Below are 25,482 nucleotides of genomic sequence, written 5' to 3'. Positions count from 1 at the left end.
GTCACAACCCCAACATTGGTGTTCATTTTTGCTTTCATTGCTTGCTGTAGTGCAACCCCAACTTCTTTCCCTGTTTCCTTCATAAAATGAACTTCACATCACATAGGATTTGGATTGGAGATGGCCATTGTGAACCACTTTCAAGCTACAAAAAACCATATTGTAGACCTTGTGTATTGTGGCTTGTGTAGACAAGATGTTAGCTCATTAAAGAATTTGTCTGAAAGCTACTGAAGTTGTCATTCTTTTTTTGTGCACCTGTCAACAACTTAACAATTTTACTATTTGGTGAATTGTTCCCTTTACTTCTGCAATATAGAATTTGTGTTATAATGTTGGTCAAATATGTCTCCTGTCAAAATATCATAATTTTGTTCGACATCAAATTAAGATCTAGTTCTGTTTCACAGGTGGAGTTCACTGCTATGAGAGATCAGTATATGAGATGTGGGGAAGGTTTTATGATATGTTATTCTGTAACTGACAGACACAGCTTCCAGGAAGCTGTTGAGTACCGAAAGTTGATAAATCGTGTAAGAGCCTCTGAAGATATTCCTCTAGTGCTTGTGGGAAATAAATTTGATCTACAGCATCAGAGGAAGGTATAGTACAATCAGAGTTGCCTAATTAAATAATGCCATAAATTATGTGGTGTCTGTTGTTGTTGTTGTTGTTGTTGTTGTTGTTGCATGTTTGTTACTACTGCTGCTGCTGCCATCACTGCTGCTGTTGCCATCACTGCCACTGCCACTGCTGCCTCTGCTGCCTCTGCTGCCTCTGCTGCTGCTGCTGTGTAGTGATGTGAAGGAAAATGAGTTCTTGGTGTACCAATGAAATACAGTATCTTTTCCCCTCCAAAGCTAAAATTGCAAGTATTTGTGCATTTAATTCCCTTTTAAATCTATGTACTTTCTCCAAAAAGTTATTTGAATGAGTAGACTCCATCTCTGATGTGCAATTCTGAGATGTGTGCAAAATATGCATCTGAGACTGCCATAACTGATTAGTTCGACTCCTAACATTTTTCATGACAAATTACATCAAATCTAAGAATGGGGGGGAGTCAAAGAGTGGAAGATACAGCAAACAGAGTGGATATTCCAACAATTTGTACTTCAAATCTCTGTGCGTTTTTATCTAATCAATTTTTAGTATTCACAAATTCTTGTTTACCTGCTTTACATGTAATCTATTAAAATAATCCACAGCACCAAGATGAACTACTGTTTTTGCTTTGGCTTCTGGTTAAGATCAGTAAATCATTCTCCTAGTTAACTCTCTAAGTAGCATAGATCGTACTTGTTCTTGTGCTAGACCTATGATATCAACTATTTCATACCCCTGTAACCACAGATCACTCAATATAAAAACACACTACTACTTTTCGTGAAGAATGACATTTCAGTCAAGCTGGAGACATCTGTTTTAAGAAAGACATTTTTCCAGTAGACTGTGTAAAATTCTTTCTTTTCACCCTATTTGTTTCGGGCATTCCTGTTCTTGACTGTGTCTGAAAACATAGCAATGCACTGTAGCAAAAAGCAGCTAAACACAAATCGTATAACTAATTGGATGTACCATTACACAAATATAATATTTGCCTCTAGTAACATATGTTGCTACATTGTTGTCGTGGTTGCATAACATCTTTGACTCTGTAAATGAGGATCACTGCCCTGCGAAGCAGTGGAGGTTAGTATACTTAACCATGCTATGTATAAGTGCCTACTACTAAACAGTTTAGAAATCATATGTCTATGCTGCTGTCACACTGCCAGTACCCCATCTCCCACAGTGATGACCTCCAATTTCCGTGCCACGCCCAGATTTTGTTGTAAGTCGAAAATCTACTGTGCTGGTTACGCCATCGAGCTTGCAGCCATTATGAACGATACAACCTCACTATTTCTTCGGCAATGTTGACAACAACTCTCATTGAGTGCTCGTGAATTCCACACTCATGCTATGTGCAAAATTGCTAAAAGTCCACCAAAGCTTGGACAGTACTGTAGTGGCAAATGACATAGTGACAATGCCTTCATTGTTCGCCATATGTTCGGAGCAAATTTGCATCACTGCCAGTGACAAACAGAAAACTGCGCCACTGTGAGTGTCAGAGTGTCAAAGTTACTGAGTTACTTCATGACAAACATTTCGGATTTGACACTGAGTGAATCTATCCCTTTATTTCAGACAGAAGTGCAGCACAGTGTCACAATTAACAATGGCTGGCCACCTCTGTAACAAACATTGAACTAAGCATCTTTGACTTTCGTACAGGACAAAACATCACGTATTCCAGTGCTAGTGGTTATGAGCATTATGACACTCACGTTAATGACCTGCACCGTGTCGACCCCTGCCACAGTACCATTATGGTTGAACAAGAATAGCCCACGCCATACCATTCCATTGTCCTCTTTCTGTATCCATCTGTCAACAGGCCACAGGATAAAGGTTTACAACATCCTTCAGTACCTGTGCATTCTGATTTTCCAAATTGTGTTCCGACCGCTGCGATTAAATTTGAGTTCCGTAAGGCAGACTATGACGTCACTCATATCCCAGCCACACCAGGCATTACAGACGACTCACTTCCACTGTGCTCTGCATTTGCATCACCCACACCTAGCACCAAAACCTACTATGGACTCTGAGAATATGGTTTTCATGGCCTCGCCATAGCAAGGTCAGATACTGCTGCCTTCCATTTTGAGTGACGTCTCACCCGCATCAGCCATGCCGCAAACGACTGCACCTCCACATGAACTCCACGACACACAGCCAGTGCCACTGGATAATAAATGGACTATGCCTTCCTCCCTTATGGTGCTAGGATTTTGTGCACACTGTACATGCATTTTCTGTTGTGTGACATCTGACATTGGGAAAGTCATACCTACCGTGTTGATCCCAGCACTTGACTCACATGCGTGACCATTCTGTGAATATTGCTGTGTAACACTGATGCTACCCACACTGTGACATGACCCACCTCACCACGTGCCACCCTACGCCGAGCCGCATTTCCTGCCTGTCTTGCACACTGAATCTCCCATGTCATGCAACGCCCAACTCAAGATGGTGCCTTACAATTGGACCATTGATGGCAATCATACCATCCACCTCCATCTGAAACTACCATAGCTCCACATGGATTCTCCTGTGATGTGATTTGTCTTCAGCAAGTGTTTAATGTCAGCCAGTGGCATCACTGGAGACAACGAGAAGTTTGCCACTCTCCTTAACCACCTCAGAAACAGTGCAGACCTTATTAACAACTTGGTTTTGGACATTCCATCTTTTCACAAATGCAAAACTGCCAAGACACTACTTCGACGACAGTTAACACACAAACCTGAGCAGCAGCTATATCTTGTTATCAGTAAGACTACTTTGGGCGACAGCACACTTTTTTTACTTCGGCACCACCTGCAAATTCTAATTGACCCAGCACTCCTGCTTGATCGCGTGCTGTGTACACTTCAGCTCCGAAAACTGTCAGAACATCCAAAAAGGGATGCTTGCGCATGAGGAGGCACACTGGAGTTTAAACTTCGACTCGCTGACAGAATGCAGCCACTATCACAACACCACATTCTAATTAACAACCAACAGTGCTATGCTGCAGTTGATGCCTGAAATGCCTGCAATGCCTGCACCAAAACCAATTTCCCACGATCCCAGCGGAGCTTCCCCAACTTCTTGTGCAGCTGCTGATGACCCAACTATGGCTGGACTGACCCAAACTGGGCCATCCTGAATGCCTTTCAGTGATCCAGTGGGCAACGGTCGTGTACCATGATGGCTGAGGTTGTCATCCACTCTCCTGGCATCTCCCTGACTCTGTAGAAACAAAATTCTGCACCGACCAATTGCATCACCTGCTTCCACACTCAACACACAACAGTGCTACTGTTGGTTTCACACCAGATCTGGGCAGGACATATAGTGCTACAGGCAGTCCTCCTACCTACCAAAACTAGTAGGATGACCTGATGTAGGTGCATAAGGCCACTCTCTATTGACGAGACACCTCTGCACACCACAACAAAACAGCACAAACACAGTGTTTCAGTGGGCAAATGGTCCCCGACTATTTGACCATGACAGGTGCCTGCACACTCATTTCCTCATCGATTCCAGGGCTGACGTGAGTACTCTGCCACCTACTCTCGTGCACTGTCACTGGCACCTCTGCAACTGCACATGGCCAATGACACTGTAATCCACAGTTGCTGGAAATGCACACATCGTGCTCGACCTTGGCGCAGATACACAAATAACTTGGACGTTCCTAGTGGCAGAGACAGTTGAAACAATTCTGAGAGATGACTTCCACCACCACTACCAGCTACTGCCAGATTTAAATTGCACCCTCCTATTATGACGGGATGGCCAGGAGCTAATCTGTGGTGTGGTCAGCGACACACTACCTGTTGACACCGCAATGCCCTCGGGCAAGCTGATACCACTCATCATGCCACTCGACTTGAATATACAAAGTGAAGCACTTTTCAATTGGCTATACTTAAAGGCACCCAAGTACTCATCATTACCTCATGATAGTAAGGGCACGCACCTCACCAGTGAACATCTACAGATATGAATCGTGAACGCCACCACATCACTGCTTGCACACCAGCAGCATATCAGTGGCCCTTGTTACGTCAACACCGATCACTTCAGTGGTGCTGCTACTACAACCACTTCTCAGATTAGTGAAGCATCACAAGCCCCCCTCCCCTGTGACTTAAGAGCAACAATAAATCATGTTGTGCCACCTTCTTGGACTCGCTCCACACTCCCCATTAGACCACATATAATCTGTGCCATGTGGGACAGTACAGAACACCACATTACAACCACACCATGTCCCCTATCCACTGCCGCCACATCATCTAGCTCCCCACAAGCTTAAAGCTGCTGTGGACGAACTTTTGTGAGCTGGCATATTCAGGCCATCAGATGGTGCTTGGGTCTCCAAATTAAACTAGTTCCTAGAAACAACAGTACTTGGTGCCACTGGACTCGCATTCGGGAGGACGATGGTTCAATCCCGTTTCCGGCCATCCTGATTTAGGTTTTCTGTGATTTCCCTAAATCGTTTCAGGCAAATGCCAGGATGGTTCCTTTGAAAGGGCACGGCCGATTTCCTTCCCAATCCTTCCCTAACCCAAACTTGCGCTCCGTCCCTAATGACCTCGTTGTCGACGGGACGTTAAACACTAACCACCACCACCAGTACTTGGTGCCTATGTGTCAACTACCAGTATCTAAGCGCCCATACAATCTTTGACAGCTAACCCATGCCAAACTTGCATGATTTTTCCTGTGTCTTGGCCAGGGCAAAAATTTTCAGCATCATTGATTGCAGAACACCATACCTGCAAATTCTGATGGCAGATGAAGATGGACCAAAAACTGCAAAAAGCCCACCATTCAGTCTCATTGAGTTCCTCTAAATGATATTTGGACTGAAAAATGACACACAGACATGTCAAAGATTTACTGAAGGCTTACTATTCAATTTGGCTTTTTGCTACACATATTTACATGATGTCATAATCTTTTCGCAAAACGATCAAGACGACAATGATCACGATAGGTGCCAACTTCGGCAACACTGTGTGATCTTTGTCTGACACCACATCAATGCATTTTTGGTGCGTCCTACTCCTTAGAAAATTGACCACGTATGCCTCCTCCCACCTCCCAACAACTACCAAGAGCTGCAGAGGTTTCTGGGGGTCATAAACTTCTACAGGAAGTGATTGCCACGTGCCGCTGAGACTTTGCTACCACTCGCCCAAGCAGTGCGTGGCAGAATGCATCTGGTAAACGATGCCTCAATTGGACATTACAAATGCAGGCAGCCTTCGACAAAATAAAAGAACATCTGTTACACACTATGAACTTTGCCCACCCATCACACACCTAATTATCACATCTGAAGCTAGCAATGAGGTGATCAGGGCTGCTTTACAGCAAGAGATCAGTGGAATCACTCAGTTGTTTCTTGCACAAACTTACTGATACCCAGAAAAAAGGGTGCATATTTGACTGTGAACTACTAGCCATGTATGAAGCAGTTCATCATTTTCTAGATGATGTCGAGGGGAGACCCCTTGCCATATGTACAGACCAGTGTCTATTGGTAGATGCATTTTGCAACCCTTCGGAGAATTCTGCACCCAGGAGATTCTATCATCTAGATTTTGTTGCACAATTCAGTGCTGACATGCGATATGTTAAGATGCGGATAATATTATGGTGTACTATCTTTCCTGTATCACAGCTACCTTCACTCAGTTGGACTTGGATACAGTCGCAAATGCCCAATTGAAAGATGCCAATCTCCACAGCTTGTTTGAGAAACCAGACACTGGACTCAATTTGTAACAACGCACGCTACCCAGTGCAAACAGGGCAGTTTGGTGTGATGTTTTGAACAGATGGGTCTGACAGGTCATTCTAGAGACATATCAGAGGACAGTTTTTGACTTTCTCCACAACTTCATACACCCAGGCGAGCCCTACCATACACCTTATCATGGAATAATTTCTCTGGCCTAACATTAAAAAGGACTGTGCCACATGAACCAGGACTTGCATTCCATGCCAGCAGGCAAACACCGACAGTCATGCACAGCCCTTCTTTGCTAAATTCATAATTCCAAAGGAGAAGTTCCAGCACATTCATATCGACATTGTAGAGCCACTCCCCAAATAACATGGTTACCGCTACATTCTGTCAATGATAAATTGTGTGGCACGATAGGTGGAGGCCACACCCATTTCCGACATTTCAACAGAGACAGTAGCAAAACCTTTCATCAACCTTTGGCTTGCCAGATTCAGCTGCCTAGCCTCCTTAACCTCAGACCATTGTTCGTAGATTAAATCCCAACTGTTCAGTGACTTAAGCCACCTATGCAGATGCCACCAGTTCCACACAGCCAACTACCACCCCCAATCCAATGCCCTTGTGGAACGGTCAGTGGTATTGGACAATGAACGCTACTCTCGTGTGCCACTCAGAATCATGGGTGGAGATCCTTCCAATAGGTTGTCCTGGGCATTCACATGTCATGTAAAGATGACCTTGATGCATCACTCACCGAAATACTATACGGCGAACCCCTCACTCTACCTGCTGAATTTATATCACATGAAATGGTCCCTACAGATTAGAACTTACCAGACTTAGTTGTGCGCATGTGCACACACATCCAAAATGTGTGCATCACTCCCCTCTCCTCACATAACACAACAAAATTTTATTCATAAAGACCTGACTTCATGTTCTCATGTGATCGTACATACATTTGCAACAAAACCTGCCCTTCAAAGGCCATTTACAGGATCATACCAAGTGTTGAAATACGATAAAAGCACTTTTGACATTGTAATTGCTGGAAAACAAACAACAATGTCAGTGAACCAGCTTAAACCAGCATGGACTTTAGCAGAGCTGTCACAACTGATACTCCATGCCCCATCGCCTCCTATGTGTCCGTTAGTCAATTTCACTGAGTGAGGTGGTGTAGTGGTTAAGACACTGGACTTGCATTTGGGAGGATCATAGTTCAAACTCATGTCTGACCATTTAGTTTTAGATTTTCTGTGATTTCCCTAAATGGCTCCCAGCAAATGCTGGGATGGTTCCTCTTTAAGGTTACGGCCAATTTCCTTCTCAGTCCTTGACACAATCCGAGCTTGTGCTCCCTCTTGAATGACCTCATTGTTGACGGGACTTTAAACACTAATTTCTTCTTCCTGTTAGTCAATTTCCAAGTGCTTGTGAATCACCACAGTTTTCTGCCTGACGAGATATACTTGATGTTACGTGATACTGACCTCGTAATTACCACTACCTACATGGACAGGTGGTCAAGTGCAAGCACTCTCACACACCGTTTTGTGCACAGACTCCTGCCCCACCACAAGCTGACGGGATAGCACTTCCCTCCCATTTTTCAGTGGATGGTACTCACCATCGCCGCCCCAGTTTAGACTACCGCCATTCCCTCAACGTGTCCTGTGGCCAGAATAATGCAAGACAATGCTGCCAACATGCCTCCCACTTCAAATGCCACCACTGAGCCAGCAACAACTAAAGATGCTTATCTGCTAATGCTGCTGGCGGCAACCTGTTAGTTGCACCGCCGACATCCCCTCCACAGTGCATCTTGCTGACTGTTACATGTCTTCTGTCATGCAGCCACCTACATCACTTCAGACAGACAATGCCATGCCTCAGCCCCTCCTCAGGTGCTCCACAGTACAGAGGGGGAGGGGAGGGGTGCCCTCTGTGCTATGTGTCTGTGTAACAATTGTCACTTTGTAAATGATGATTGCTGCCCCGCATAGTAGTGGGATTTAGTGTGCTCTATACACTCCTAAGGCTTGCACTTGTTATGTATATGTGCTTAATGATAAATAGTGAGGAATTTATTTCTATGCTGTGTCTCTATTCTGTTATATAGCCAGTACCCGATTTCCCATGTTGTCATTAATTTAAAAATCATTTGTCTTTAACAATTGTGCAAAGTGCTGTTGTCAAACATCCTCACCTAAATTTTAAAGCTGCATGACATGAAAGTGCCCATGACAAGAAAAGTATTACCATATTATTTAGATGTCATGTCCAACCAGAAGCCATTATGAAAAGGAACCTTTCAATATTTCCTAAGGAACACACTGTTTACACTCACTCAGTGAACTGTTACATATGCAATTTACTTGAGAAATTTTGAGGTCTAAGTCAGAAGATTAAAGTACAAATATCTTACAACTGTCAACATGATCTCAAAAATCTCTGTGTCCTTTAGTAACAGTTACACGAAAAACATGTTATAAAATAAATCAGTGTTGCATATAAACACCATTACAGAATCCCCAGTACATATGTTGAGATCTGTTTTGTGGACTGAACAGAAACTATTTACATCATATGTATATTCAATATAACTTTGCTAATTGATGTTATGTAATCTAAAATCTCGAATGTAATATATTACTATGTAAAATGGAAAAATATTGTTGCAGAAGCAGCTCAGTAGCACCATGTTATAGTGGTTATGATACTAAACTGTTGCATGGAGGTCGGCCATTTCAAAACTCGACTGGACTGTACAATTTTAATTTCTATATTCAGTTTGAGTACATTCTAGAAGTATCCACAAATGTCAAGAATCATTGTACTGGAATGTTTTGTAGTTGTATATATACTGTATGTGTTCTGGCCAGAGGAGTTCGCTCTGCGCTCTTGTATGTGTAAGTGCTGAATACGTGGAGTTAGTGTTTGTCATTGATCTAATTGCACCTTCTTGTACGTGACAATATGTTAAGTCAGTAGTTCAAAAGAAAACACCTTTCGCATGCTGCACGTGAGATTTTTTGTGTCTTGTGCACATAGACATGTTTCACCTTAGTTAGAAAGCATCAGCATTGGTGTGTCAGATCAACATCCAATTCATTGCTTTTAAGCCAAATAGCTTTCTCTCAGTTGACAAATTTGTTGGTTGTTTGCATGTATCCTTTTTGGTCACTGTTTTGAATGTATAGCAATTTAACAGCAACTTTCTGTCTATTTATCAAAATATGTCCACATCTTACATTTACAGCATGTCATAAACATGGAGAAATGATTTTAGCAATCAGTTGTGGACAAAACAAACTTGTTAGGTGTCATAAATAACCATTCCCACACAGGAAGTAATTAAGATAAAATAGTAATGCTAGAAGTAATGTAAAGACAATTAACATTAAGATGTCAATCTGTATACAGTGTTGTACATGAAATATATCTTTTACTTCAGAGCATACATATATGGGCTTTTGTGAAACTATTGATGATTGTCGATGGCACAGCACAATTGTCTTTTACAATATAACCATTATTTGAAAAATTAAACAACTGAGACAATTAAAAGAAGATCCTCGCTACAGCATAAACTTATATATTTTGTAAGAAGTCTGCCCACCTGGTGAATGTTTAAATTGAAACAAATGAAATTTGTATTATTCAGTTTTATAAAATTGTATTGGTGTAAAAATGAAAGTTTGGAGTAACATACTGTGCCAGAGTAATACCACACTTATACTATAAAATGAAAGGATAAAATGAAACATGGTAGCAGGATAAAACTTAAGACGTAAAGTAATGCAGATTACACATGTTGGCTCTGAACATATTATTAGTATAGGGAATAGAGGATAAAAGTAAAATATTGTGCCTTCATCATATGCACCATCTTAGCGTAAATACAAAGTGCAGTCTGTGACCAATAGGTTGAATTCAGGAAAATTGTTTTAAATTTTCTAAAACTCTTCTGTTCTTTGTTCATTGAGAATCCTGTAGAACATATTACAGTTACTGCAATTAATTTTGTATGTCCCTGATTGTGCAAGTAGTGAGGAAGTCTTAGTAATCTGTTGGATGTTTTTCTGCAGATGATTATTGGTCCTAAAGCTTATCTGAATGCTTGTGTTCCTGAATATTTTTGCTGCTCTGTCTGTCATTGTCCAGTATCACTTCATATCTAGACTCCTTATTTACATGTTCTTTCTCCAGCGTGATTTAATCTGGAATTGTGTTATTTTGTTTGCATTTATTTGTATATAATTTGTGAACCATTTCAGTGTCATATCTGTTGTTCTTTGCTATTTCTTTAATTATTGCTAGTTCTTAATCTCTCACAGTTGAAGCCATCTTAATTAGTCTATCTGATGTCGAGTGAAAAAGAAAAAAAAAGAAGAACCAGCAATAGTTCAAGAAACAGCAAAGAACAATGGAGATTATACTGTAATGATTACCAAATTATACACAAGTAAATGCAAACAAAATTACACAATTACATATGGAATTCACTAGGAAAAGAATATGTGCACAAAAAGTCTAGATATGCCTTTTAATAGTGCCCGGCTGCAAGTTAGCGTGTTATCTTTGTGGTAAGCAGCAATCTGTCTTCCTTCATAGTGCAATATCAGACAGAGCAGCAAAAATAGTCAGGAACACAACCATTCAGATAAGCTGTTGGACTGCAGGAGAACATCCACCATACTACTAATACTTCCTCACTATTTGCACAATCAGAGATGTAAAAAAGTAATTGCAGTAGCTGTAATATGTTCTACACAGGACAAACAGGACAGAACTTCAAGGTACAATATAACGAACACACTTTACCTAGTGAGAGCAATGCATCTGCCTTCGGTACTCATTCATACACTGAAAATCATACTTTTCAGGACACTGACAGCACACTTGGTTTTATATATGGTCAACAAAGGCACAGTAATAAATATTCCTGAAGAAATAGAAGCATACAGTAATTTACATAAATGTCCAGGGTCCTCAATGAACAAAGAATTGAAGGTTTTTAGAAAACTTAAAACACATTCCCTGAGCTCAACCTTCTGGGCATGGACTGTGTATTGTATTTACGCTATGACACCTCGTATAATGAGGGCATAATATTCTATTTTTGTTTCTATCCTCTGTGCCCTACACTAATATGTTCCGAGCCAGCGTGTGTAATCTGCATTACTTTGTGTCTTATGCTTTATCCTGTCACCATGTTCAATTTTAACCCTTGATTTTATACTAGAAGTATGTTAGTACTCTGGCACAATATATTATTCTAAATTTTCATTTGTATACCAGTACAAATTTATAACACTGAATAATGAAAATTTCATTTGTTTCATATTAAATGTATTCACTAGGTGGGCAGACTTCTTGCACAATGTCAACGTTTGTGCTTTGGTAAGAATTCTCTTTTAATCATCTCAATTGTTTAATTTTTCAAATAATGGTTATATTGTAAAAGATGATTGTGCTGTGCCATCAACAATCATTAATAGTTCCACAAAATCATCTTGTAGTTTGCAGTTCATGCTGCAACACCGCAAGATGATTATTTCTCACCAAGACAGGTATTTCCTTCGCAGTTATTCAACAAATTCCAGAACACAACCATCAAACTTCAAAAAACCATACTCAACGTAAAATTCAACAAACTATGTTTGGTTTATAAAATAGTACCTAACTATGTAACCATAACTGTAAACAACATGTCATCAGCAGCACAGCAGACAAAATGTAAGGCTGAAATCATGTGGATAAAGCAAGAAATCCAGTCTTTGTATTCCAAAAAACAGGCTCTGAATGTTGAACTATATGGATTGCATATAGAGCTAGCAAACCACATAAAGTATCCACCATTTTTTGGTGAATTAATGTACAGGGTTAGAACACACACAGACAACATAATAGGCAAAAAACAGACAATCCAACAAAAGAAACTCAACAAAATGATAAACCACACAAACACCTACCAACCCCACCACCAATACAGCAAACACACTGTCACAAAAGAGTGGTTAATCTAACAGACGCCGGCCGGTGTGGCTGAGCGGTTCTAGGCGCTTCAGTCTGGAACCGCGAATCCTGCCTCGGGCATGGCTGTGTGTGATGTCCTTAGGTTAGTTAGGTTTAAGTAGTTCTAAGTTCTAGGGGACTGATGACCTCAGATGTTAAGTCCCATAGTGCTCAGAGCCAATCTAACAGACATAAAGAAGCAGAGTTTGTTTTGTTTGCAGATGACACAAGCATTGCAATAAATAATATGTCGAGTGTAGTTCTACAAAGATCTGCTAATGATATTTTCATGGACATTAATAAATGGTTTAATGCCAACTCACTGACATGAAAGTTCCAAAAGACTCATTATATGCAATTCGGAACCTGTAAGAGGTTTCAACCCAGCATATGCATAAAGTATGAAGAAGAGCAGGTTGACAGTCTTAAATTCCTGGGATTACAACTTGATAATAAATTCAGTTGGGAGGAGCACACCACAGAACTGCAGAAACGCCTTAACAAATCTGTATTTGCAGTTCGAGTGTTAGCAGACATAAGCGACATAAAAATGAAATAGCTTGCATACTTTGCCTGCTTTCATTCCATAATGTCATATGGTATAATATTTTGGGGTAACTCTTCAAGTCAAACAAAAGTTTTCAGAGTCCAAAAGCGTGTAATATGTATTATTTGTGGAGTAACTTCACAGACGTCCTGTGGAAACCTCTTCAAAGAACTGGGTATACTAACTACTGCTTCTCAGTATATTTACTCCTTAATGAAATTTGTCCTAAATAATATATCTCTTTTTCCAACAAACAGCTCAGTTCATACATACAATACTAGGAACAAAAATGATCTGCACAATGACTTAAAAGCACTTACTTTAGTTCAAAAAGGGGTCCACTACTCAGGAACACTCATCTTCAATAATTTGCCAGCATACATAAAAAATTTAGTTACAAATAAAGATCAGTTTGAAAGGAGCCTGAAAGACTTACTAGTGGCCAACTCCTTCTACTCCATTGACGAATTTTTTAATAGAAACAAATGATGTATTGTATATATTCACACTATTAGTATTGTTATTTCAGCTTTTTATTAAAAAAAAAAGACATGTTCCACATCTACGAGGATCTCCTCAGCACGGATCTATGGAATGAAAATCTAATCTAATATAATCTAATCTAATCAAAGAAAATATCATAACAGAAACTGAACGCATCATAAAGCAACAAGAAAAGCTGAACACACCTGAGTTCAATGCAAATCTAACAAGAGAACTAGTTGCTGAGGAAATAAGAAACATAATCAGAGAGAACAAAATCACCATAAAAGAAAACACAAGGACTGCTGAAGAAAAATATGCAGAAAACTGCAGAATAAATTAACACAAGAAAATGTCATCACCACAAAATCTGACAAGGGTAATTCAATAGCAGACATAAACAAACAGGAATACATTGACAAAACATTATAATTCACCCAAAGCAGCACCATCACAGAATTAAGAAGTGATCCAACAAACTGATATCAAAGTAAGTTACAGAAAACGCTGAAAAACATAGAAACAATTTTCACAGAAACACAGATTAAAAGAATGATACAGAAAAATCCCAAGGCCCTCACCCAAAAATCGTTTTCTAAAGTTCACAAACCCAGAATACCTATACGCCCATTGATAAACTTTACCGAAGCACCAACATACTACTTAGCCAAAAACACACAAACACACACACACACACACACACACACACACACACACACACTCTCTCTCTCTCTCTCTCTCTCTCTCTCTCTCTCTCTCTCTCTCTCTCTCTCTTGCTGTAGACAGTATACAACTACACTGAAAACAGAAGTCTAAAGAACTCAAGTGACTTAATAGGAAAAAAAATAAGAAATGAAAACATACCAATCACAGTGGTATTGATCTCATTTGCCGTAATTTCCATGGACACACACACACACACACACACACACACACACACACACACACACCAACAGAAGAAACCATCATCATAGAAAGAGACCTCTGACTACAAGGAAACATACCCACAACGAACATACAAGAAATGTCACCCATACTCAGGCTCATCACAGAGCAAAACTACTTCACAATCAACAAATTTTACTCTCAACAATATGGACTAGCCATGGGATCCCCAATCAGTGACCTCCTAGCTGACATTTTCCTCAATCAGATAGAAAAACAAATCTTTGACAAAATGGTAGTAACAAAACAGTTCAAAATAATATATTGGTACAGATATGTAGATGAAATAATTTGCTTAATAGATGAACCACAGCCTCACATAAAAGAACTTCATGACAACGTAAACTCCATCCATCCACAAATACAGTTCACCATTGAAACACACACAGATGAAAAACTTAATTTCCTAGATCTCACTGTACACAAGAGAAACAACAAACATGAATTCACAATGTACAGAAAATCCACAGCACCATTATTCACAACCAATCCAATCACCCCATAACTCACAAAGAAGCCAACTTCAGATATTTTCTGCACAGACTGAACAAAATACCCATAAAAAACATGATTACACACAAGAACTGAACACAGTAAAATAAATTGCACAGGAGAATGGGGATATGATACAAAGAGAGTAGACAAAATAAACCACAAAATACAAAAACCAACACACAACCATGAAACACACACACAAACAAACACAACACAACACACAACAAATCAGCAGACAGTAAGCAACAAATGGCACATAATGACTTTATTGATTGGCGACTCCATGGCGTGTTGTGTGCACCACGACCAAATAGTGGATAGAATTGGAAGGAAAATCTGCATTGGCTGTATTTTGTTGTTTTATTGTCAGCAAAATCGATTTTTGGTTACTTAGTGAGCATCCTCAGTGCTGTAATATACAATTAAAATTGGTAGGCTCTGGTATCAAGCTATAACCACAAGCTTAGAGCAATCACATAAACTCAACATCCAAACCATAAGTTACACGCAAAAAACATGTATATACTCATTTCTATTTGTAAATGCATAATGAACAGAAAAACAAAAATTACATTTTGCTGTTTGCAGATGAGAAGTTGTAGACAGTGTAGCAGAATAGCTACCAAAATAAATGTCCAGTAACATCATGTAAGGTATGTAAACTAATGCATACATCCACTCTTGCAGCCAATTAAGCTACAAATAGAACTTTGACATAATGTTATAAACACACACAGTGCATCAGGTCATTAATACATAACTCAATTGTGAACTATGAACAAATGAGGTATAATATTTTACAACAATTATTCATTCACAATTGTAAATATTATGTACCAAAAGTTTTGCTAGATGTTAATATGTAACGACACTTTTACAATTAGAAAATAATAAATAACCCACTGAAGATAGCACAAAAATCCCTGAAACATGTCTGGGTAGGGGGAAGTGTCTTGCATAAGGTGGAATTCCTCGTTCCTAGTTCCACAAAAGCCCATATGTGAATGTTCTGCAGTAAGATACATGTCATGTACAACATTGTATACAGACTGTCATCTTACTGTAAACTGTTTGTACCTTACTTCTACTATTACTGTTTCATCTGAATTATTTCGTGTGTGGGCATGGTTATTTATGACATTTAACAAGTTTGTTTTGGCCACAATTGATCATTAAGGTCGTTTTTCCATTTTGTCACATGCTTTATTTGCAAACACTTTCTTTTGTACTAAAGATGTGGACATATTTTCACATATTTTTCTACTTTACGTACTAAGATACCACATTTCAGATTCGAAATTAATAACATCAGTTAGCAATATTATACAATAGATGTAAGATCCTTCTGTTTTTATTCTCTCACTGGCAGTTTAAAATTTCCCATACAAATTGTACATGTTGGTGTTTGTTGAGTGAGTGGATGGATCACATTAATTTCAAACAAAATGACCAATTTTAGCTGGCATTGACTACCCTCAGACTCATAGAAAACATTCCATGGTTGAATCCCAACACCGGTGAACCATATTGTTAGTTTTGTTCCCACAGTGGTGGTATGGAACCATAGCATGTCTTATAATTTGAGGAAGGCTGATCCCTGCTGAAACTGGTCATTTCATTTGAAATTAATGTGATTGAGCTAGACAATAAATTATTTTCATCACATATGTACATAAATTAAAAATCAGGTTGAAATTTCATGTGGGTTGTTGCACAGCGTGAAACTTACCAATGTAATAAAACCAAGATGTTCTTAATATCAGTACCATCTCTGTTCAAACCTGGAAAATTTTTGCTTTGCCAAAGTGTGTTCTGCTGTATCTGATGCTACAAAGTTTTCTGTTCTTGAACTGTACAATAAGTGAAGTAAAGTAAAGGGACTACATTTTTGTGGTGATATGTAAATAGCTTTACTTTGAGAGGCCTTTTATTCTTTTGACAGTGTAAATTACAGACTGTCAACCACACAGCTTGTAATGGAATCGGTTTTATCCCTCATGGTGTTCCATCATGTTTTGATAAGTTGTGGTATTCCAACTATTTGCATCCTGCTCACATGATGGCTCCGGGTATGGCATGAGTGTGAGGTACACTTTAAAATGGCTGTTTTAATTGATGCTTGTTTCAATCTGTGTTTGCATCAAATACCAGTGCAAGTTGGGCCGGAGACACATCGTTTATGGTACTGCCAATCTCACCAAATGCTTTTTCTTGTGTGTTGCTGATTGTTTTCTTTTATCATTTTGAAATAAGTAAAGAGACAATCCTGGTCCATCACAGCATTCAATTATGATCCTCACAACACCAGAAGGGATTGATGATCACTGTGACCTTTTGCTAGTTGTGTTTTCACAGGAACGCAGAATGCGGAACACGGTTGTAGGCTGCTGCCCTGCAAGAGGGAGGGAGAGCTTGTTTCCCCACACCACTCCTCTCACCTCTGGCAGTCATAATTTACTTTATTTGCACACACAACCAAATGCCAGTTTTTAATGTCCACACTCAGCACTATAGCAACTGGAAAACAAAACCTGTCAATGTATTTTGACCACATCGAAAGTCTTCCCCCTAATGTGTTAATACAGCTATTTTCAGTTCTACTTCTATGCTAAATACCCTGTCATTTCTGTCTGTAGCATTGTCAAGTAGACGTGGCATGACTGAGAATGCCCAGGAAAGATAAAAATTAATATTCTGCACATTTTATAATTATCAAATTGGGTGGGGAAAGAAACATAATGCTGTGAAACACATTAAATCAGAAGAGCACCTTGTTTGCTGGTGCAAACTGCTGCTGCTTCTTGACAGAAACAGTCATTTGTTGAAAGCTTTAATAGAGCCAAGATAAGAAACAAGCAAAGACTGTTTCATAAAAAAGTTGTTGAAGTTTTTATAAAAGCAAACATTCCAGTCAAAAAATTCCCTAATTACTACTTTAAAAAATTCAATTTCAAAGCACTAAAGCTTCATCCTAAGGCATGTAGTGTGCCAACCTTTTAAATTTATATATTTAGTCATTTACAAAGAAAAATTTAGATCTAATTTTGCCAAAAACAAATGCTATGTTTTCAGGACTCTAATTATGTTACCTCTACCTGCCCTCACAGTGAGTGATAGAGCAAAAGGCTCTCACTGAACTCATTATGCAGCTCCCTCTACCATTCCTCCTGTATGAAGATTTTAACTTGCTCAATATGCCATAAAGTTTAGCAGCTACCTGCTTCAGGTTTAGCAACATTGAAAACATCATGACACCAAAAAAAGTCTATTGAACAAGCGGTAGAGCATGCACTTAAGCAATGGAACAATCATTCACTGGCTTCGATCTCTCAATATATTCCCTTGCCCTCATATGCATGGCTTTGTGGAAAATGGTGAAGACAATATTATTCCATCCTGGATTTTTCTGTCACTATCCCATTCTGGATTTTCTATTGTTAGAAACTGGCGATGGATTGCAATTTAGTGACCACTTCCAAATCTGGACTCATATGCTAGACAGGACAATACCTGAAAAAAGCCATCACAGTGGAAGCACAGTAAGATCTACAGGATGCTGGGTGCACACACAGTAAGGCTAGTAAGGCTAACTGAATGTTTTACAGCAATTTGATGTGGTTGAACACCTGAAAGATGAATAGGAATGAGTGGATCATTTACCAGCAAGATCCCCCATGCCACCGAAACAGCCATTCCGGTCTTCAATCCAATTACTAAGGCAGGCAGCCTGTCCCCCATGGAATAAAGTATGTCTAACTGAGACCGCGCTAAGGCAAGTTCATCTGCAATAGATTAAAGAATCAGCCAACAGCAATGTACCTCGTTGTCTTTCAGGTAGAGAGATGTAATTGTTATTGAGTTATTAGGGAGAGCAAGAAGACACTGGAGAAAACAATTATGAATATCATTAACAGGTTGACTCATTATAAGCCTCCAGACCAAGGTACAGGGCTTAGCCCAGATAATGAGGGAACATTCCACAGAGGTTTTGCAGGCAAATTTGTTGCATCTTTAACAAGTGACTGACATTTTTTGTCATGATTTCTTGAGCTAAAGTTACATCTTTGGCAATTTCTCGGCCCACATGAGCTTGCTGGTTGCAACTATTCTTTCTAATGAAATGCTGAATTAATTTATGTTTTCAAGCTTGTTGATAGAGTTGGTGCAGTAGCACATTGCTTCATATGCCTTTCATTTAGAATTGTTGACAGTTCTTTCATAAACTGACAATGTGACACCTTTGTGTTAGGATTGGAATACTGCCATATTACGTAACTATTAACAATAGCAATATCCATTACAGCCCACCATATGGCTAGTGGCCACCTTTTACATCTTCTTCCACATTTATCGAGACCACACTTCTGATCAAGAGCATCTACGCCCCCCTTTTGTAGAATTGTAAAATAGAATATCAGGTTTACCACTCTGCTGATCAATGCGCTTGTCATGATGCATTGATGATAGCACGACTACTGATTTACTTTTCTTGGGGACATAGGAGCATATTGTTAAACTCTTTGTGAAACCAAATTTTGTATATCCCACTTCATACAATTTATTGAGCAAGAATTCTGCTGGAATTTCGCGTTTCTGTTTCCAAAGTGTACCAACGTATGTCAGGCCAATCTTTTGTAGTTCATTAGCCAGTTCTGCAGAGGTGAACTAGTTATCTCCATTTACATTTCTGTTTGTCTTAGCAATAGGTTTAACCAGCTTCAGAACAGATTGTGTTGGGATGCTTAGCTTTGATGGATTTGGTGTTGTCACCTTCCCTGAATAAATAAAAGCATTCAGCAGATAGTGGGATTTTGCACCACACAAAAACATAATTTTTAACCCTTATTTTTGGGGTTGGTTTTGTAGATACACTCTAAAAGAACAGCATCCACAAAAACCTACTAGCGTTTCATCAACTGTTGCAAACTGTGAACAGCTATAATTTGCTGTGGAATTGGATATGAACTTGTTAAACAATTGAGAAATAGCTGCCAACTTGCCACCTGATTGTTTTCTCTGTTCCCTTGTTGCTCATTTATCAAATCTGATAACAGACAGAAAGAAAAGAAACCATTCCGTGGACACTGTTGCTCTAAATATTGATCTTTCTGGTAGCTCCATAGCAAAAAGCAAGTCTGCATTCTCATGATTAGATTTAAAACCATGTGCACGATAAATCAATCTGAAAAAAGCTCACATTTCTTCTAGAGACAAATGATCAACATAAGTCGCAGCCACACCATAATTCACACTCACTCCAGAAATTTGTGCATTTGTGTGATCTACTATAGTGTTCAGCAGATCATCTGTAATAAGCAGAGACCATGCTTCAAATGGTGTAGAAGGTTTACATTGCCGAGCAGGTCCAATTAGTCCTGGTAACTGAACAATAATATTACATTTTCTCATTCTAGAACTACTGGGTGGGTTTTGTGACTATTTGAACCTGTTTTCCCCGTTGTAGTACCTACCAGAATCATTTTCAGAGATTTCATCTTCTGAGACATCCAAATCAGAAATTGTTGTGTCTATATTGTCAGCACTGTGTTCACTTTCACAATCACTTATATCAGAATCATATTCCTGGCTTCATTTTTCTTATACAGATTCATTTTCTATCTTATCTAAATAGTCCATAACCTCTTCCGCCATCATACCATGTCTGTCAATGCGAACAGATTCACTACTCATTGTTAGATCACACACGCAACTCAGAAAACACAATGGAATATTCAGAAATAATGTGCACGTAAGTACTATCCTGGGGTCTTCAATGACCCCAAAATCCAATTACTCTGTAACAAACAATGTCACAACTTGCACAAAAATGTTTCCTTGAAGACAATAGACTTCTAAGAGAATACATACAATCTCTGGCATGAGTGGCATCATTCCAGAGATAAATAAGATAATGTTTATGCTGGGGCAAAAATGACTCCATGATAGTAACTGGGGGTTAATGTGATTTGGTTTTAAGCTTTCTGGATTGCTTCACCACAGGGTCTTGATAGCATGGTCCTTAAAAGCACTAAATATTTTAAAATGTGTTAGTCGCAGTTCATTGGGATGATATGCAACTTGTCTGATCCAGTTTTACAGAGCCTTGGTGTGATCCTGGCTTGACCATCGGTGCACAGCGTATACATCTGCAATACCCACGTATCTGTTCTCAATTGCACTCATTCCATTAGAGCCTTATAAGCATTGCAGCAAGTGTACCCAGTGAAAAGTTGTGAAAGATGCAAGACGTACTTCATCTGCAGGGGAAACACGGAGCTTGCCTAACTCCGCTGTATATGCAGGCGATGTGCTAAGCCAGCAGGCCTCCAGGGAGCAGAGGGTGACATTCCTCTTTGGGCTGACCTCTTGGTGGTGAGGCAGAGAGCAGTGGAGCTGTGGGAGGAAGAATGGCTGGCTTTGGGGGAAAATACACTGTGCTCGGCGATGTCAAACATCTGGCCCTCACATACCTCAGACTGGTCACTTCAGTGGGATGAAGTCAGCCAGACCCATCTCTGAAGAGGACATTGTCCATTAACATATGACTTCAGATTCCAATGGGACCTTAACTAAGCAGGTGGATCCTTTGTTTCTTCCCCCCAAAATTAGTATAATTTTTTCCAAATTTTGTGCTTTCTTCGATATGCTCATGTATACGACATCTACCTCTACATCTATACTCTGCAAACCACCGTGAGGTGCATGGAAGAGGGTACGTCCCACTGTACCAGTTATTAGGGTTTCTTGCTGTTGCATTCACATGTGGAGCATGGGAAGATTGATTGTTTGAATGTCTTTTTGCGTGCAGTAATTAGTTATTCTTATCTTATCCTCACAATCGCTATGTGAGCAATATGTAGGGGGTTGTAGTAGATTCCTAGAGTAATCATTTTATGCCAGTTCTTGAAACTTGGGTAACAGATTTTCTTGGGTAGTTTACGTCTATCTTTAAGAGTATTCCAGTTCAGTTCCTTCAGTATTTTCTCTGATACTCTTCCCACGGATTAAACAAACCTACGACCATTCGTGCTGCCCTTCTCTGCATACATTCAATATCCCCTGTTAGTCCTATCTGATACAGGTCCTGCACACTTAAGCAATATTCTAGAACTGATCGCATGAGTGATTTGTAAGCAATCTCCTTTGCAGTCTGGTTGCACTTGCCCAGTGTCCTACCAATAAAATGAAGTCTACTACCTGTATTACCCACAACTGAACCGATGTGATCATTCATTTCATATCTGTCCAAAGTGTTACACCCAAGCATTTGTACGAGTTGTCCAATTCCAACAGTGACTCATTGATATTATAGTCATAGGTTACTACATATTTGTGAAGTGCATAATTTTACATTTTTGCACATTTAGAGCAAGTTGCCAATCTGTGCACCACATTGAAATATCAAGATGTGACTGGATATTTATGCAACTTCTCTCTGACAGTACTTCATTACAGATAACTGCATCATTTGCAAAAAGCTTGATTTTTACTGTTAATATTGTCTGCAAGGTCATTATTATACTATAGGAATAGCAAGAATCCCTAAACACGTCCCTGGGGCACACCCAAAGTTACTTCTATGTATGACAATAGCTCTCCATCCAAGCTGACATGCTGTGTCCTCCCTAAAAGAAAGTCCTCAATCCATTCACAAATTTCACTTCATTCCCCATATGATCATACTCTTGACAATAAGCATAGGTGTAGTACTGAATCAAATGCTTTTCAGAAATCAAGAAATACTGTATCTACCTGGTTGCCTTGATCCAAAACTTTCAGTATGTCATGTGAGATATGTGCAATTTGTGTTTCACATGATTGATGTTTTCAAAATCCATGCTGGTTGGCCTTGAGGACATCATTCTGTTTAAGATACCTCATTATGTTTGAGCTCAGAATATGTTCGAAGATTTAATGGATGTCAAGTATATTGGACAGTATTTTTGTGGATCACTTCTACTAGCCTTCTTCTAGACAGGTGTGACCTGTTCCTTTTTCCAAGAACTGGGACGGGGTAATCTGTTGAGAGGCCAGACAAACGTGTGGTTCCTGAAGAGGGGCAGCAGCCTTTTCAGTAGTTGCAGGGGCAACAGTCTGGTTGATTGACTGATCTGGCCTTGTAACACTAACCAAAATGTCCTTGCTGTGCTGGTACTGCGAACAGCTGAAAGCAAGGGGAAACTATGGCCGTAATTTTTCCCGAGGGCATGCAGCTTTACTTTATGGTTAAATGATGATGGCGTCCTCTTGGGTAAAATATTCCGGAGATAAAATAGTCCCCCATTCAGATCTCCGGGCGGGGACTGCTCAAGAGGATGTCATTATCAGGAGAAAGAAAACTGGTGTTCTACGGATCGGAGCGTGGAATGTCAGAGCCCTTAATCAGGCAGGTAGGTTAGAAAATTTAAAAAGAGAAATGGATAGGTTAAAGTTAGATACAGTGGGAATTAGTGAAGTTCAGTGGCAGGAGGAACAAGACTTCTGGTCAGGTGACTACAGGGTTATAAACACAAAATCAAATAGGGGTCATGCAGGAGTAGGTTTAATAATGAATAGGAAAATAGGAATGCAGGTAAGCTACTACAAACAGCATAGTGAATGCATTATTGTGGCAAAGATAGATACAAAGCCCTCACCTACTACAGTAGTACAAGTTTATATGCCAACTAGCTCTGCAGATGACAAAGAAATTGAAGAAATGTATGATGAAATAAAAGAAATTATTCAGATAGTGAAGGGTGATGAAAATTTAATAGTTATGGGTGACTGGAATTTGGTAGTAGGAAAAGGGAGAGAAGGAAATGTAGTAGGTGAATATGGATTGGGGCTAAGAAATGAAAGAGGAAGCTGCCTGATAGAATTTTGCACAGAGCACAACTTAATCATAGCTAACACTTGGTTCAAGAATCATAAAAGAAGGTTGTATACATGGAAGAATCCTGGAGATACTAAAAGGTATCAGATAGATTATATAATGGTAAGACAGAGATTTAGGAACCAGGTTTTAAATTGTAAGACATTTCCAGGAGCAGATGTGGACTCTGACCACAATCTATTGATTATGATCTGTAGATTAAAACTGAAGAAACTGCAAAAATGTGGGAATTTAAGGTGATGGGGCCTGGATAAACTGACTAAACCAGAGGTTGTACAGAGTTTCAGGGAGAGCATAAGGGAACAATTGACAGGAATGGGGGAAAGAAATACAGTAGAAGAAGAATGGGTAGCTCTGAGGGATGAAGTAGTGAAGGCAGCAGAGGATCAAGTAGGTAAAAATACGAGGGCTAGTAGAAATCCTTGGGTAACAGAAGATATATTGAATTTAATTGATTAAAGGAGAAAATATAAAAATGCAGTAAATGAGGCAGGCAAAAAGGAATACAAACGTCTCAAAAATGAGATCGACAGGAAGTGCAAAATTGCTAGGCAGGGATGGCTGGAGGACAAATGTAAGGATGTAGAAGCGAGTATTACTAGGGGTAAGATAGATACTGCCTACAGGAAAATTAAAGAGACCTTTGGAGATAAGAGAACCACTTGCATGAACATCAAGAGCTCTGATGGAAACACAGTTCTAAGCAAAGAAGGGAAAGCAGAAAGGTGGAAGGAGTATATACAGGGCCAATACAAGGGCGATGTACTTGAGGACAATATTATGGGAATGGAAGAGGCTGTAGATGAAGATGAAATGGGAGATACGATACTGTGTGAAGAGTTTGATAGAGCACTGAAAGACCTGAGTCGAAACAAGACCCCCGGAGTAGACAACATTCCATTAGAACTACTGACGGCCTTGGGAGAGCCAGTCCTGACAAAACTCTACCATCTGGTGAGCAAGATCTATGAAACAGGCGAAATACCCTCAGACTTCAAGAAGAATATAATAATTCCAATCCCAAAGAAAGCGGGTGTTGACAGATGTGAAAATTACTGAACTATCAGTTTAATAAGTCACAGCTGCAAAATACTAACACGAGTTCTTTACCGACGAATGGAAAAACTGGTAGAAGTCGACCTCAGCGAAGATCAGTTTGGATTCCGCAGAAATGTTGGAACACATGAAGCAATACTGACCCTACGACTTATCTTAGAAGCTAGATTAAGGAAGGGCAAACCTACGTTTCTAGCATTTGTAGACTTAGAGAAAGCTTTTGACAATGTTGACTGGAATACTCTCTTTCAAATTCTGAGGGTGGCAGGAGTAAAATACAGTGAGCGAAAGGCTATTTACAATTTGTACAGAAACCAGATGGCAGTTGTAAGAATCGAGGGACATGAAAGGGAAGCAGTGATTGGGAAGGGAGTGAGACAGGGTTGTAGTCTCTCCCCAATGTTATTCAATCTGTATATTGAGTAAGCAGTGAAGGAAACAAAAGAAAAATTCGGAGTAGGTATTAAAATCCATGGAGAAGAAATAAAAACTTTGAGGTTCGCCGATGACATTGTAATTCTGTCAGAGACAGCAAAGGACTTGGAAGAGCAGTTGAATGGAATGGATAGTGTCTTGAAAGGAGGATATAAGATGAACATCAACAAAAGCAAAATGAGGATAATGGAATGTAGTCGAATTAAGTCGGGTGATGCTGAGGGAATTAGATTAGGAAATGAGACACTTAAAGTAGTA

The 25,482-nt window shown here is 39.5% G+C and overlaps 1 protein-coding gene across 2 annotated transcripts in view; it reads left to right on the top strand.

The window, feature by feature from the left end:
* The window catches only part of LOC124616068 (GTP-binding protein Rit2-like), a 102,954-nt gene that overhangs the window by 50,873 nt on the left and 26,599 nt on the right, over positions 1–25,482 (top strand). For both annotated transcript variants that reach the window (XM_047144305.1, XM_047144303.1), the window contains exon 4: positions 411–602. In XM_047144305.1, the coding sequence (XP_047000261.1) occupies positions 411–602 (192 nt within the window). The remainder of the gene's footprint in view (positions 1–410; positions 603–25,482) is intronic.

Source organism: Schistocerca americana, chromosome 5 (genome assembly GCF_021461395.2).
Source record: "Schistocerca americana isolate TAMUIC-IGC-003095 chromosome 5, iqSchAmer2.1, whole genome shotgun sequence".
In the NCBI taxonomy this organism is placed as follows: domain Eukaryota; kingdom Metazoa; phylum Arthropoda; class Insecta; order Orthoptera; family Acrididae; genus Schistocerca; species Schistocerca americana.
The sequence above is the reverse complement of the archived record's forward strand: the minus strand, read 5'-3'. Positions and strand labels throughout refer to the sequence as shown.